Source organism: Calypte anna, chromosome 5A (assembly GCF_003957555.1).
Source record: "Calypte anna isolate BGI_N300 chromosome 5A, bCalAnn1_v1.p, whole genome shotgun sequence".
Lineage (NCBI taxonomy): Eukaryota > Metazoa > Chordata > Aves > Apodiformes > Trochilidae > Calypte > Calypte anna.
Window position 1 is genome coordinate 32701184 of NC_044251.1, and position 15816 is coordinate 32716999.

General features: G+C 42.7%; 1 protein-coding gene across 1 annotated transcript in view; it reads left to right on the forward strand.

Annotated features, from left to right (window-relative positions):
• RCOR1 (REST corepressor 1) overlaps nucleotides 1–15816 on the forward strand; it is an 83435-nt gene that overhangs the window by 36283 nt on the left and 31336 nt on the right. The window contains exon 3 of the mRNA XM_030452264.1: nucleotides 5124–5207. Within this exon, the coding sequence (XP_030308124.1) occupies nucleotides 5124–5207 (84 nt within the window). The remainder of the gene's footprint in view (nucleotides 1–5123; nucleotides 5208–15816) is intronic.

A 15816-nucleotide genomic window follows, 5' to 3' on the forward strand; every position in this document is an offset into this window, starting at 1 on the left:
TAAAGCTAACTGCTTTTTTGTTGGATCGCTTTTTTTTTTTTTTTTTTTTTTTAAACCAAACAAACCAAAACCAAACAAAGAAGCTCAGGTTTGTCCCTACTTTGGTTTGCCAAGGAGGTGTTGGTGCAGGTAAAAGGGGAAATAGCTTCCTTCCCACCCTTTTGCATAGGTACTGCTGAGCCATCTTGGTCCAACATGGGCCTGTCACTTCCTGTGCACCCACTGAGCTGTTTGTCTCCTCTTGCAGCCAGCTGATTTGATTTAATAAGTGGGGAAGATGCTGTTTGCTTTCTGTTTTGCGAGGTTAGTTTTAGCAAATGTGCTTGGCTTGGAGGAATAAATGCCAGAGTCAACACAGGATGGGGGAGAGGCAGGGAACACAAGTCAGGAGAGCAGAAAAATGCTGGCTGAAGAGGACCTCCTCTCCCTTCAGAAGTGGTGAGATGCTGGAGCAATTGAAGCTGGGAAGTGCAAGGTTCACCCTTTAGCCTTTTGACACAGCTTTTCAGAGGCTTAGTTCATCTCCTCAAAACAGATTCAGGTGGGATGGAGGGAATGGTATTCCTGCCAGGCACAGCTTCCCCACTGTGCCGATGCCAAGTGCTCCATGGCTAACTTGAAAATGGGGAGAGGTCAGAAGGATGGGAAGGTGCACTCTGACATGTCGAGGGGACTTTGTGAGCAGAGCAGTGGCCAGTGACAGCTTCTGTTTGGCATCGTGCCCATTTTCCTTTCCCTGGCAGCTGTCCTGAATTCACAGCACCCCAGCAGAGGTGGGGAGAGAAGCACACTTGTTACTTTCAGACCCACTTTGTGGTCCATTTGCAGGAACTCTGCTGAGCATGGTGGCTGAGGAGCCTTCAGGGCACATACACACGGCTTGTCTCTCTCACAGTGTTCTGGAGAGAGCCTGAACAAAGATCTGTGGCTTAATGTCAACACAAATGTATTCGTGGTGACAAACGCTGCAGTATGTTCAACACTGAGTGTATTCATACACTTCTGATCCCATCACCGCTACAGCTTTAGGTTTGCCTGAGAGAAAATGTGAAGTTCCAGTGTCTGCAGAAGGACCCCTCAGATGCAGGGAGATACTTGTGTATCTGTTGGTGCAGGTAGGGGGTCCAGACCCAGGGTTTAAGGTTAATTGACACATCAGAGGACTCACTCGGGTATTTAGTGCTTGGGGCCCTTCAAGAAGTTCGTTGTAAGGACTTTCTAAATTCCACCTTTCTCATCTATTTCTACAGAGGATCTTGGCAGGTTTGATCCTCTGATCTCTGACTTGGGAGTAAATGCAGCAGAGGAGTGTGGCTCTGGGAGGATGGGAGTGGGTTTTAAGAGTTCTGGTTGCTTTTGTCTTTGCTTTTATTTTATATTTTATTTTATATTTTATTTTATATTTTATTTTATATTTTATTTTATATTTTATTTTATATTTTATTTTATATTTTATTTTATATTTTATTTTATATTTTATTTTATATTTTATTTTATATTTTATTTATTTTTTTCCCTTCTATGTGAGTTGGGATTGCTGAAGTATAGGGGCTAAAGTGGCTTTACTCCTGAGGCTTTAAACTTTGTGGGTGGTAATGGGAGAGCAGGACTGACATCCTTCTGTAGGCAAGTGAAAATTGGACAGATAGATGCTTGGGAGTGAGGCTGTCTGGTGTAGTAACCTTCACAGCAGGAAAAAGGCAGGCTTTAAAAACTCAGTCAAGATTTTTTAAAAAAAATCAACCTAATGCTGAGTTAATTTCAGACTTGGAGTCTGAATTGACTGCTACTGAACTGACAACTGACTGGTTGAAATCTGTCTTTTTCTCTGTGTTGCAAGAGCTTTCCTAAAGTTGGGGAATAGCCATAGCTACTGTGGGTTGGGGTTTCATGACTTGCAGTGTGCTGCTCTTGCAGCCCATGGGCAGAAGTGATAGGAGCTCCAGCCCTGGCGGTGCCTCTCTGACGTGCACTTTCATATATTCCTACACATTGTGTGGCCAGCTATATGCTGGTGTTGAGATGTGTTCTCAGAGCTCCAGGTAAAAAAGAAAACAGACAAAAATACAACCCCAAAACTAAAAACCAAAACCAACCAACCAAAAAATAATCCCCAAAACACTACCAGCCCCCAACTTCTTTTTAGAATAATGCTGATAAACAGGTCCTGCCTCATCCCATCACCTGTACAGTTCAACTGTTTGGGCTTGTGCAGTAAACCATATCTGTAAATGGGACCAACTTAAAAGATACAAGAAGATAGGGAAAGAGATGTGGATGGCAACTGCTATGGAAAAAACATGGTTCTGTGTCTGGTTGGGGCTATACATCTCTGCATGAGGAAAGACAATGAGAGCTTGCATCTTCTGTAAGTTCTGGTAGTGGAACAAAATTTAGGGGGTGCTGCTTGTAGTAGGTCTTCCTCTTTGGAAGAGAGGAAGAATCAATGATTCCTCCCAGATTTAGAACCTACAGGAAAGCAATCAGTGGGAAAGTGATTACAGAATGTTTCCTCCTACAACAGCTGTGATAGGGAGCTAATGGCTGTGGCAGAGACTTTACAAATACCTGGTGGGCAGCCTAGATGAAAGTGCAGGATTAACTGGAAAGTCAGATGATCTGAGACAGTATAGTTTCTTCAGACACAGATTGTATTGGTTTAACTGCAGTTGCTTAAACAAGAACTCCATTGAACCTAAACTGATCTGTTCCCCTAAAAAAGAGTAACCTTTGCCTTCTTTATGTGGCTATTTTTATATAAAACATATAATGGATTATATTAAATTAGCTTGTTAGCTTTGTCACCAAAGTCTGGAGTTTGAATTCACCCTGATGTCCTTTGCCCAGAAGCAGGAAATAGGGGAAGGAATCCTTCTGTGCTGGTGAGCTTTGTAGCTGTGCTTGGAAAGATACAGGACAGGGATGTAATAACTGCTCTTCTCTACGCTCCCTCTTCTCTCATGGCTGATGCTCTGAAATAATAATTTCAACAGCCTTCCAAATTCTGAGCAAGCTCTTAAGCTCTTCCTTGCTGTGTCATATAGCAAAAGTACTTGGGCTGCATGTATTTATGACAGGGTCAACACTGCACATAGAAAAATGTCCCTCGTTTCTACCTAGTGTTAAGCCTCACTGCCAGAATTGGAATATTGGGCTCCTGACCTGCACTGGGTTACTGGGGGTGCATTGGGATTTGGGTGGAATGTGTTTCACTTCCTGGAGACCTGAGTGATGATTTCTGTCCTGTAGTATTATGAGATGAGAACATAATTTTTGTTGTAATGCAAAGTGATGACAGAGACTTTTTTCTCTTTTCTTTTTGTGTTTTGAACCCTGTGTTTGACTTCAGTAGGATAGGAAGTCCTGGATAGGGAGAGCAAGATGCAAAAACTGATAAAGGGAAGGCTTAAGGCTGTCTCTTTCTTTGCATTCCCAACCTAGACTTGAAATCAGCAAGAAAGTAAAATTTAATTACCAATATTTCAAGACTTTTTTTTTTTTGGTGAAATTATAATTTTAAACTCAGTGTTGTAATTTTAAGTTCAGACACCCCTCATGTGTATATACCTGGTCTCCACACCCCCATCTCTTGCCAGCAAAGCTTGTCTCACTCCTGTTTTTCTGCTCTCTGTAGAAAGTGATGAACATGCACAGTGCACAAAATGTCTGGCATGTGTGCTTGCTAACCTAATTTAAAAAAAAAAAACCTTTTATAAAAACCCAAGTAGTAAAAGATAGTCATGGTGTTTGTCATGGAAAAAAATTACTAGTTCAATGTAATTGTGTTGCTGGTAACAGGTTATTTTTAATGCATTCTATTTGTGCTCTAAATTTAAGGTTAAAATATTTTTTTGTCATCTAAATGCTGACTATTCTTAGATTAGCAGATTTCAGTTTAAAACCAGTAGTCAAACCATGAGCATTCACAGCATTGTAATTACTAAAAGTTGGGATGAGCAGGAGCTGGGTGCTGGCAGGCCTCTTGCTGCTGCAGTGGAGACATGAGAGCAGATAATGTTCTGATTTCATACCCTGTGCCACAACGCAGTGTCGTGGCATTGCACCTTTTATGTTCCTAGATCTTTTCTGACCTATTTGTTTAAGGCACCATAAAGTGATGGTTGTGTGTTTAATTGCACAGTTCGGGGAAAAATAGGACTGTGTTGAAATATTGCATAAAACCTCAGCATTCTGTGACGTTTTGTAGTGGAAGTAGAAGTGCAGGCACTCTTCCATAACAAGACTTTCAAGTTTCTCTTGGCCAGGGCAGGTACTTGAGCTGGCTGTGTGTCCGCTGACTCAACGGTGCAAGTTCCTTTCTCATCGTCCTCCTTTTTTTGACTGCTTGTGACTGAACAACAGCAGATTCTCATGAACTTGCTATTCAAATATACCTTAGCTTGAGGTTGCTTTTTCAACCTGCGTGTAGTTGTGGTTCTTCACTTGAAACTCTCCATGCCTTTACACCAGCCAGGTGTTAAGCTGGTTAAAACAGACTTGTGTTCCAGCCCTGGGTGTGTGTATGTGGTGTGGGTATGAATGCACGAGACTTCTACAGGGGCAGATGAGCAGAGGATTTCATTCTGACCTGGGGAAATCATTTCCCATACAGACAGTAATGCCCACCACAGTGACACTGGTGACATAGAAGGGCTGCTGGGGTAGGGGAAGAGGAGGTGCTCAGAAGTGAGATCCAGGAGGTTCATGCATGTGTCTACCCTGAAGGGTTAATCTAACTGCATAGTATGGTCTCATGATGTTAAGGGCTTGGAGCCTGCTGCCTGAGCCTGGCTCCTCCCTTTTCCATTTAATGATGGCTGGAAGAAAAATAATCAAGTATGCTGGAAGAGAAACATTAATTAACTTTTAATTTAGATCTAACGTGTGCTGTTTAGTGTACTGCATGAAAGAGTGAGTGTGCAGTATCTGTCATGTTATATAGGGGGTGATGCATTGAAGAAACAAGGAAAAGCCTCAGGACTGAATAGGAAGATGGGGTTTTAACTCTGTGGATGGTTTTGTATCTTGATTAAAAGCTGCAAATGTCTGATAAGTGACTTTCATATCCATTTTGTATCTGAAATGACTTTCTCTAACTTGGTTTATATCTGTTTTCTCTTAAGCCAAACTCGCAAGACGAAGTCAAGAGAGAGAGAATCTTGGCATGCTGGTCTGGTCACCTAACCAGAATCTGTCTGAAGCAAAATGTAAGTCTCAAAATACTTTTATTCCCTCTTCCCTTCCATGCATCACTTCAAGATGCAGAGTTGCCCCTTTCAGTAGAGAGGTTATGCATGTGACCTTTCCATTATGATTTGAAATTAATCTGAAAAAAAGAAAATCCCATAAAGCACTCCCCAGAAGACCTTCATTCCCCACTGTGCAGCTGCTCAGAGCATCAAATCCATGGAGGCAGGGAAAGCAGGAGAAATGTGATACACTTTCTTCCTTGGAATGAATTCTTGAAGATACTTATCCATGGACCTACATGTTCTGTTTTTTGCTGCTAGTGCTGTAGAAGATGACAGAAATGGGGGATGACTGGGGAGAGCAAAATGAGTAGTATTTGAGTGGGGAATATATAGTAATTAGTAGTACTTCTTTCCACAAAGACACAAAATCCACATCTGGAGCCCATGGAGGTTTAAATGCCAGAACAATTGCAGTGCCTTGGAATTCCACGTGAGGGCAATTACTGTAATCTGCGTGTGTCTGGGAACAAGTCTCAGTGCTGCTGCCAAGATGGCAGAAGTAGTGTTTGAAAGGTTTGTCTAGCTACAGTTCTCATGAATAAGTAGGATTTCTTGATTAAAGGGCTACTGTTTCAATGTAGTAACTAAACCTAAGTGCATTTGGAGGAGGGAGCTGAAAGGAGCTATTTTTTACTTAGTACTCATAGCTTTTTTGTTTGTTTTTTTTTTTTTCTTCCTTTCTGATTCTGGGACCAAGAATAAGAATCTTGCATTCCTGTTCCTCTGCAGTAGTTGGTGGTGCCACTATTAAGTCGATAACTGGATTTCCCCTAGACTAAGGCCTAAATGCATCACAACACACTTGTAGGGATTGTAATGGCATTTGCAAATTAAGGCAGCAGAGATTGTGCAGGAACTGGCTCTGTTGTGAAAGGGCTGGGCTCTGCCCTCAGGCATTTGTTCCGATGAGCAAATTGCCCCTTGAATTACAGAAGGATGATGGGTTTGTGATCTGCAGATAAAAAGGGCTTTGCAAGGATCATGTCTACCTTCTCTTTTCAAGTGGTGTCTTGTCTGCTCCCTCCTGACTATTGGATGCTGAACTAAATAAGCCTGATGAGGAGGGATGTATTTGACAGTTATCTACAGCTAGAAACCTCTAAAGAGGTATAAGAGCAAGAAACTATTTCTCTTACCAAAAGGAACAACTGGGTTGTGTGTAGCTACCTCTCAAGTTTGAGTCTTTTGAATCTCATCTCAGCTTTGGAATATTTAACACCTGCCTGGTAGAAGAGACAATAGAGGAGGAAACACAGTGAAGTTATATGGAACTGAGAAAAATAATCTGTGACTGAATATTCTGTGGTGGTTGCCACAGGAATATTCAAGGATATTATGGAGCTTTAAAAAAATATAATATCTGCTCAGATGGCACGAACCTGAAATAATTAAAAATATACTGTGACACTGACAAAAACTAGGTGGCAGTTGACTGTTGCTGGTACAATAAGAAAGTTGAAGAAAACAATAGGAATGTAAGAAAAGGGCAAGAAATTTTCACCCAAGACTAAAAATTTTGGTAAATATGTAGGCTCGTCAGTGTTTATATTTTCAGAAAAAAAGATACAGGAAAAAATCAGTTATTTTATATGGTGTTCGGGGAAGAGGTATGTGATGCTCTTATGCTATATATACATGACACACAAAATATCTCCCAGGCACCAAATTGATATAGATGGATGGAGCTGTGAAACTCAGCATCTACCAATAGGAAAAAAAAAGGAGCATTGTGAGGTGGGTGAAGGGACCTTGAGGTGGCAGGAAAGCTTCAGCAGGTGGGGAGAGGAAGGGGTAAGACTGGGCTAGTTTTGTGTCTTGTGTCAGTTTGAGCTGATACTACTGAAGGGTATCAGTTATTCATGTCTACCTGGGATTACTTAAAAATTAACTGTGAAAGACAAATCCTGCTTTAGGTAACTGCTTGTCTTTTTGAGACTAGGTGAGTAGCTCTAATGTATTCAGTCAGCTCTTAGGCACTGATTTGCTACTGCCTGAGAGTATGATTCAGTTCTCCTTCCTTTCAAAACATGTGAGCCTTCTCCAAGACACCAGTACTCTTCAGTGGTTGTTGAGCACTTAGTAAATGTATTACAAGCAAAGTTCTCTCATCTGTTTTATGGTTTATGAAGAAAGAACATCAGGGACAGGAGGCCTCTTCAGCTACTCAAGTTCACTGACAAGTCTTGACATTGATAGTGAATCATAATTAAATGGGGTCCATGGGGATATGTAAGAGGACTGATGATCATCAACATTTCTCTCAGTGGTACAGGGATACAGAATTGCTGTGAAGAGAAATTGAGGATGAGCCATAGACTGACAGGGTGGTAAATAAAATGAATGCTACTGATTAGTCTTGTTGAGTGCTTTGGGTCTTTTCCTAACTTGAACTGATGCCAATGCAGTGACCTAACTGCAGAGTTGTGAGTATCAGTACTGAAAGCTCTGGCCTTATCTTCTGCATCAAGACTGTTGCTTGGAAAGAAGTAGCTTGGAGAGCAATTGTAAGGACACAAGGGGCAGGTAATTTGAAGAAGCTTCCTGATGTCCTTTTTGACCCAATGAATGATGTGGGTGTAAAGAGAGTGAAGTAGTCACTGGAACAGTTTGCTGCCTCTGCACCCAGCAGCATTTAGGAAAATGAAATTCAGAATAGTGGCTTTAGTGTTGAAAAACTGAGGAAAGGATTAGAGATGGGAGCTACTGAAATGTTTTGGAAACTGAAGATGAAGCAAACTCTGTCTGTTTAGCTTATGAAGAGAGATAGAACAGGGACTATTGTAAATTATTTTCTCAAAAGGAAATTTTGACATACTAAGAGACATGCATAATATAAATGGCTGCAAAATAAGCCCACATGGACCAAAATGAAATGCCTAAGTGTGTGTCTGGTTTTTGTGATTGACTATTGGAAATTATCCAGAGAAGTGATGGATTCTATTTCTTGTTGACTTTTTAAACTGTGGATTTTTTTGATATGTGTGTGTGTGTTATCCCTGGGGAGGATGAGGGAATCAGTGGCAGTGTGAAATGGCAAGTGGAAGAAGCTGTTGTCTCCATGAGGCTGGTGTAGCCTCTTGGACTGTAAGTACTATGAATCCTAGCTAGCACATCCATTCTCAGTATTGCTGTTTAGGTTGAAGTGTGGGTGAACAAATCCAATTGGTAACATGTTGGTACTTGTGTCTGGTTACTTTTATTTGTGCTCCAAAGCCTTTAATCCATCCTGTGCCTGTTCCTGTGGTGAACTCTTCAGAGTCAAAGATTCTTCCTCTTCCTGTGGCTCAGGAAGTTAGTGCAGCATGTTAGCTTTCCACTCGGAGTGAGCTGTAGGTCTCAGGAACAGGATGGTTCTGTTCAATCAGTGAACCTCATGAAAGCCACCTCTGTTAAAGGTGAATCTGTGCCACAAAACACTGTGAGCAGATCTGTGACAACGCTCAGGGCAAAGCATGCTGATGGGTTTGGCAGAGGGCTGGCCAAACCAGCAGAAGTGGTGGGAATGTCCTCTGTAAGCTGCTGAAATGAATCCTGGAAAGACCAGTGTGTCAGCCAAGACCTGGTGGGTATCTGCATACCTGATGCTTCAGGCTCATACTAGTAGTTAAAGCTTGTTTGGGCCCCATGCACCTCATATGCTGAAGCAATCATTTAATCACATTGGAGGAACCTTTTGCCTGGCTGACATGAAATGATGGGTATGGTAGAGCAGAAAAAACAAAAAAAGGTATGTGTTGGCACACTGATCACTTTTTTTATCCTGTGCCTTGTTAACCATTAATCCTGGGTACAAACCACTCAGTGCCTTGCCCATATTAATACCAAATTGGAATGCTGCCAGAATGTTCCATATCTACTTCCAGACTTTGCCTTTGAGAGGTCACTTGAGTAGCAATTGCCACCATTAGTGAGCACTTTACAAAGCTAGGCCAAACCTAGAAGTCTGTCCTGTCTTTTCTGAAAAAGAAAGAATTGTCATTGTGTAGTAACTGAACTTTTGAACTTAAAATAACTGTGCTCCCTGTCCAGCTCTGCTTCAAATACCCCATATGCTGTGTCTGGTGTCAGACCTCTGACAAAGAGCTTGCTCTCAAAATGAGACTCCAGAGAGTCTTTGAGGGCTTGGTGCCCCAGAGGGCAGCTGTTCTGGCTGCTCTGGGATGCTGTTATGGAAGGTGGGGAAGGAGATGGGGAGAGAAGAGGAGGAGCAAGGCCTTGAGCAAGGTGACATTGAGGAATAGGGACAGCTATATGGAAGACAAGCATCTGCTCTTCTTGAGTGGCGTGTGGGGAAGAAGGGGGGAAATAGTGAAAAATGCATGATAATGATGCTGTGGAAAGCCTGCATAGGCTAGAGCTGGGCCAGCATGAAGCTATTAATAAAACAGCAGTGACTCTCTTTGTGCCAAGTACGCCAATGGGTGGAACCATAAAAGTGACATTGGGTTGGTTTAGAAATGAGCAAGTGCTGGCATGCTGCAGCTGCCCAGGAGCAAGGGATGAAAACCAAGCGGGGAGGGTAGGATGTGATGATTGCTTTTATGCATCTGCAGTTCAGAGGTGAACTACCAGAGGAGGAAGATGTATTGTTTTGCTAGTGATAAGCTCTGTTTTGAAAGTAGTTTTTCTGCTCTCTTCCTGACAGAATGCGTGTGCTGCGAGATGGAAGTTTTGGTTTCTTGCTGATGTCTTGGTGGTGCTTCCAGTGGATTTATGGGGTGTCTCTGAATAGGCAGATGCTTCCCTAATACCCATGGGACAGTAGGTCACAGGCAGCAGCTGAGTCCCCTGATCTTGCAGTGCTGCTTCTGTTTGATCTGATGGTTGGATTGGTGTGCCAGCTTTGGATGCTCACCAGTCCCTCCCTCCCTTACCCCATGGCATCTCTTCGAGGCTGCAGCTGCTCCCTGCTTTGCATTATTCCTGTCTTGGTGCATTTGGAATGAATTTAGACAACGTCCTTCCCCCTGTGAAACAGAGGCAGAAGTTCCCAGGGCACATGGGAGCAGAGGAATGCCAGAATTAGGTGAAGCAGCAAGTCCTCCAACATCCTCTTGATGTGCTTAACCAAACCCTGTGGCTGGTGGGGGGAAAGGACCCTAAATGTACTGCAAAACCTGATGCTGGGGAGGCAGCAGTGTGCCAGCTGAGGAGGCTCTAATGGAGGAAGACTGTGCTGGTTGCTATGGTTACTAAGGATATTAACCTTGTGGTATCTGGATGGGCAAGATTTAGTGAACTGTGACACTGTCTTGGTAACAGTTTGAGAACCTGGAGCAGTGGTGCTCCACCCTAAGAAGCTATGAGTTGGCATTCAGGATCTCAAAAACCTATGTCCCAACCAAGTCTGCAAGTGTGTCCTGGTCATTAGTGTGTCAATAGCCTGCTTGGAGTGGGAGTGTGTTTTGGTAGCTGCCCTCTGTTGTGAAGGTGAGATGAATGTCAAAATTTCTGAGGGCAGATAGCAGGTTTAAGCGGCCAGAGCATGTCTCCAGTTGTAGTTCCAAGGGGTAATCTTTGCATAGATTAGACTATTGAGTATTCTTTAGTTTCTCTTTTAAAAGGGGATGTTAAGCAAGCTTGGAGATCACCTTTGTCTGAATTTAAATGACTGCCAGAGTAGATGACAGGGAAATGTTTGTCTTCACAGGTTGCTGAGTGTGTCTGATCATGCTTTTGTGTGGCAAGTCTCCATTTTCAGTGTGTAGCTGAGCCACAGCAGTTTTGAAAAGGACTTCTGGTTGGACATATCCTTCCCCTTCAGCTCAGTTATTTTGGCTTGTGAATTCTGTGGACATATGATTCCATCAACTGTCATCAGTTCTTACTTTCCTTGGGGTGCATGGTGCATGCCCTAGCAACACTCACATAAATGTGAGTGGAAAACCACAAGTGGGAGAGAGTAAATTGGGAAAAGTGCTGATCTTAAGATCTCCCTTTTAGAAGATGAAATCCCCATTTCACAGGATGCATTTAGAGTGGAAGGGATTAATGCTTCAGAGGTACCCAAGAGCCACCCCACCCTGGTGGCCAGGCATTCCTGCCCAGGTCAGAGGCAGTGAGGGAGAGGATGTAGTCTGGTGTGTATTCAGCATCAGTAAAGCTGATTTTCAAGTCCCTCCTCTCCATCATGCTGTAAACAGGATCCTTGAAACAGCTGGATTTTTTTTTGTCATTTCTGACCTTGTTTATAACACAACCCCAGAAGAGGCTGTGCTGCCCAGACTGTGAGAGTGCAGCCACACTGGTCAGGAATGGGAGAGTGAGAGCTGCCTGGGCTTTGCCAATGGAGTGGAAAATACTGTTTGAACTCTTAGCTGAGCTTATACTTTTGTGTGTGTGTGACTGGTTAATTATTGTGGGATGTTTTTTAAAGAAGAGGTGTATGTATTGTGCTTTTCTTGTTGGGGTGGTGGTGGGCTGTTCTGTTTGTTTTTGCCTGAAGTTTTTTTATTGAGGTACTTTTTTTTTGGTAGTAGGAAAAATGTTAGCCTTAAAGAACAGCTGCCAGGTAGAGTCAAGACTTCCACATCTCTAGAGGGCAGACTTCAGGAGTTATAATTCTCACCACAAGCTGTGTGCTTGCCTTTTGTCACTAGATAACAAAAAACTCAAACTCATGAGCTTGCTGATTGTATGTGCTTTTTTCCCTAGAAATATCAGCTTGTTGGCTGTCCCAGTGACAGCAAAAAGGATTAATGGAAAAGCAAAATTGGGTTTATGTTTATCCCTAATCCAAATTTCATATTATGCAGTGAACCTGACAGCTGTGAAGCTTGGATGCAAATATAGTAGCTGAAAGATATGATTCCATTAATTCAGAATGAGAGGACTGGTGTTTAATTTAAGATTCTGCTTGAGTTTAGCTGTAGCAATAATACAGTCATGGCCAATTCTCCCAGCAGCTGCAGTTGCTGCACTTCAGAAAATGCTCAAAAGATGACAGTGAAGGGATGCAGTTTTTCATTTTAGCTAAGGCAAGTTTTGATGCTCGTATTAGCAATATTGTGAACAGCAAAAAGAAGATACTAGGCTTCAAAGGCTATGGGTGTATCCCAGAAAGTCTGAGTTACCTCAGATTTAGCTGCCATTTCCCCTTTGTCATCTGCTTTGCTAGTTGGTGTTGCAATGCTATGTGGAAATCTCAGAGCAGCTCTTTCATCATTACTACTGCTGGTTGATATTTCTGGATCCTGAATGAGTACTTAAATTAAGATGAGGTTTTTAACCCTTTCATAGCAGTGGTTTGTGTTGGAGTCATGAAAGCAATTTATTGTGAAAGGACAAGAGTATGGATTTCACCCAGGGTACAGCGTGTAAGAAAAAAAACCACCCCAAAACAAAAAAACCCAACAAAACTCACAAACCCAAACCAAACTAAAAAAACAACCAAAAAACAAACAACAACAACAACAAAAAAAAACCCCAACCAAACATGACAAACAAAACCTTAGGGAGAGAATGTGTTGGAGAGTACCCAGGAGAGGGATGTCTTATCTGAGGTAGCTGTGTTATCCTGGAGGAATTTTTGCTGCTGTGCTGGGAGGAAGGGTGGGGGGGAGGCGGTGATGAGGACACAGTCACCAGTTTCTTCATGTTCCTTGTTCTCTCCTGCCACCTGTTTGTTTCTCCTTTTTACTGCAGTGTGAAACTGTCGCTCTCTGAATGTGTGGAGATGACCCAGTTTGAAAATGCCAGACTGCCACTACTGTTGGTGCTGTGGGGACTGAAGTAGAGCTGGCTCTGGGAAGAAGCTTTGTTCCTAAGAGAAGTTTAGAGGCAAGGTGATGTGGATATAATGGAGTGGTGACAGCCATGTTAAGAGTTATCCTGGCAGTGAGCCTTGGTCTGAAATGTGTTTGGGAGCAGTCTTAGCCAGCCTGATAGGGGCTGTGTGAGTTGTAGGACCAGTATGACGAGAACTAGCAGGCTGCAGCTACCCTGAGCTGCTTGGACCCAACCCTGGGATAGGCTTCAGTCTTGCTGGTCTTAGTGGGAACAGCAGACTTGGAACATTTCAGAGGACTAGGACTTTTTTCCTGTGATACTGTAGCTGTGGGTGAGAAATAAGAAAGGTTAGGGAACTGGAGGATTTTTTTTTTTCTTAGAATAAGGTTAGTCAGCAGACAAACCAACATCTGCATGTTTATAGAGATGTGATGGGGAGGCTGGGAGGAGATCTTGTCCTTTACAGAGGAATGCTTGAAGAGGTCATAGTGGTAACAGCTTACTGTGATGAGTTCATATGCTGCTGAGTGTGACCTTTACAGAGGTGCTAGTCCAGGAGACAGAGCAGCTGGGCTTTCTCAAGGACATGTGCCAGAGCTTCTCTCACCACATTCTGTTTGCTGTGGTATTATTTGTTCTAATTAGGAACCACTCCCATTAGTTATTTTCCCTGTACTCTTATTTTTGCACTCCATATTAAATTACTTTCCTGATCATGTGCTTCTCATGCAGATTTGTATTATAACACGGTAGTAGTGAATTTTCTAGCACTGGAAGCATAAGTTGTAATTCATAATTACAAGTTCCAGTAAGGACTGGCCTCCTAAATCCTGTCTGAAACCTTTGACTACCTACCACTGGTACTCCAGGATCTAGTTAGTGACCTTGGTTTGCTGTAGGCTTTTTCACTCATTCTCTTAGGATCAGGCTGAGGGGCCTGTATGTAATCCATGTTTCAGCTTCGGCTGTGTGGATCTGCAACATGACTTTTTCTAAATTGACTTAATTTTATGTATTTTTGAATACTTTTAATATCTGTCAACATAAAACTAATACTTTGATTTAGTGGCTACTATAAAGATTATGTTGTCCAAAATCTGGCTGTGTAAGCTTGCTGTCTTTCTGCATGGACTTCTTTGAGGGGTCAAAAACTTTTCTTTGTGTCTCTTTGATTTGAGACCTGTAGGAAATAAGTGCAGGAGTGGATGTATTGAGTTAGTGTCTCCTAAAGTCTGTCCTGCCTGCAGCAGGGCAATCTGTATGAGTTTGTTCACAGGCAGCTTCTTGATCTCTAGTGGAGAAAAGGATCTTACCTAAACCTCTGCTTATTTTCCAAGTTCCTGTGTTATGTGGGGTAAAGTATCAGGAATTTTATGAACCTCTGTGCCTTAAGCTGCATTAGGTACTTGTTTTTGTTACCTTAGTTGTTCCTGGCCTTCCTTAAGTGATTAAGCAGCTGCTTAATGAAGCATCCAAACTGTTCTTGCAGGAAGCAGGAATAGGAACTTGTAGGAAAGGGATGGAGCAGGCAGCTGGTGGGCAGAACCATGACTGCTTTCCAGATAAGCTGTTTCCTTTAGGTTATGCAGCACTCTGTGCAATGGAAGTGCTTGTTTTGTCTCTGTTCTTCTTCCTTCTACCTTGATCATATCCAGCTGATGAAAGTGAGGAAAACAGTTTTTCAAAGCAAGTTTGACACCTTATTTTTCTCATTCTTAGCACCCAGGTCCAGTAGTACAATGAGTGAAGTTGGGGGAAAGCCTTCTCAGGAGGGACCTTCCCCAAATATCTGAAAATAGTTTTTAGCTGTAGATGTAGAAGGAACAAAAGCATCTCAGTAATACTTCAGACAACAGAACTGAAGAATTAGTTCCTCTCCAACAACATCATGCTGACTTCACTTAATCCCTATCATTCTTCATCTAATCTTGCTGTAAGCAAGTTTCATGCAGCTTGTCCATGAGTGCAGAGGCTGCCTGTGTGACTGGGCTTGGAAGTGAGGGGGTTAGCTGCAAAAACCTGAAATAGTAGGTGGTGCTTTTTTGACCCGAACACTCAGCATTCAGGATCATGGGGTTCTGTTGCAACTGCTGAGGAGCTGAATGTGGGAGATTAGAGCTGGAGCCTCAGTCTTCTCTGTGAACAGCTCTTAGCTCTTGGCACATGGGTTGAGGGCAGCTCCTCTGTGTGACTCCAACTTGTCTCCTTCTTTTTGCTGCCTGCTGGCTTGCCCAATACTTCCTTTCCATCCAAGTGACATCCTTCCAGGAGGTAGCTAGGGTAAAAATTGATCACTTTTTTTTGCTTTTGTATCCATTATAAAAGGGGCCAGCATGGCTTCTACTCTTTTGCCACAGGCTTTGTTATTGATAAATATAATAATGTGCTGTAATTTAACCTGATGGCTATTCTGCTCCTACACCCCTCCTGTGTGTGTGCCCTGGTGCTGCACAAAAACCCTGTGTCATGAAGTACTGGTGTTACCCATGCTGCTCAGGAAGCCTATGTCTGATACAGAGCTTCTATTAGTTTGTGTTCCTACTACAACAGGGAATATAACAGTTCTGGTTTTAGACAGGAGCTTTCAAAAATCTTGTGGAGGTTGAAAAAAGAACCTTGTGGAGGGTTTAACCCTCTTTAGAGTGCTTTGAGTCTGGATATTCCTTGATAGCCTCTGAAGCTGGTTGGCAGCAGGTTGCTTGACCAAGCTGTATGGTGGTCTGCACTGACTTGTGTCAATGCCAAGGATTTCGGCATATATAGCATGATGTGGATGAAAAGCTGATAATGCTCCTAGGTAGAGTACCAAAGCCTTGTATTGGAGTGCTAGTAGTCT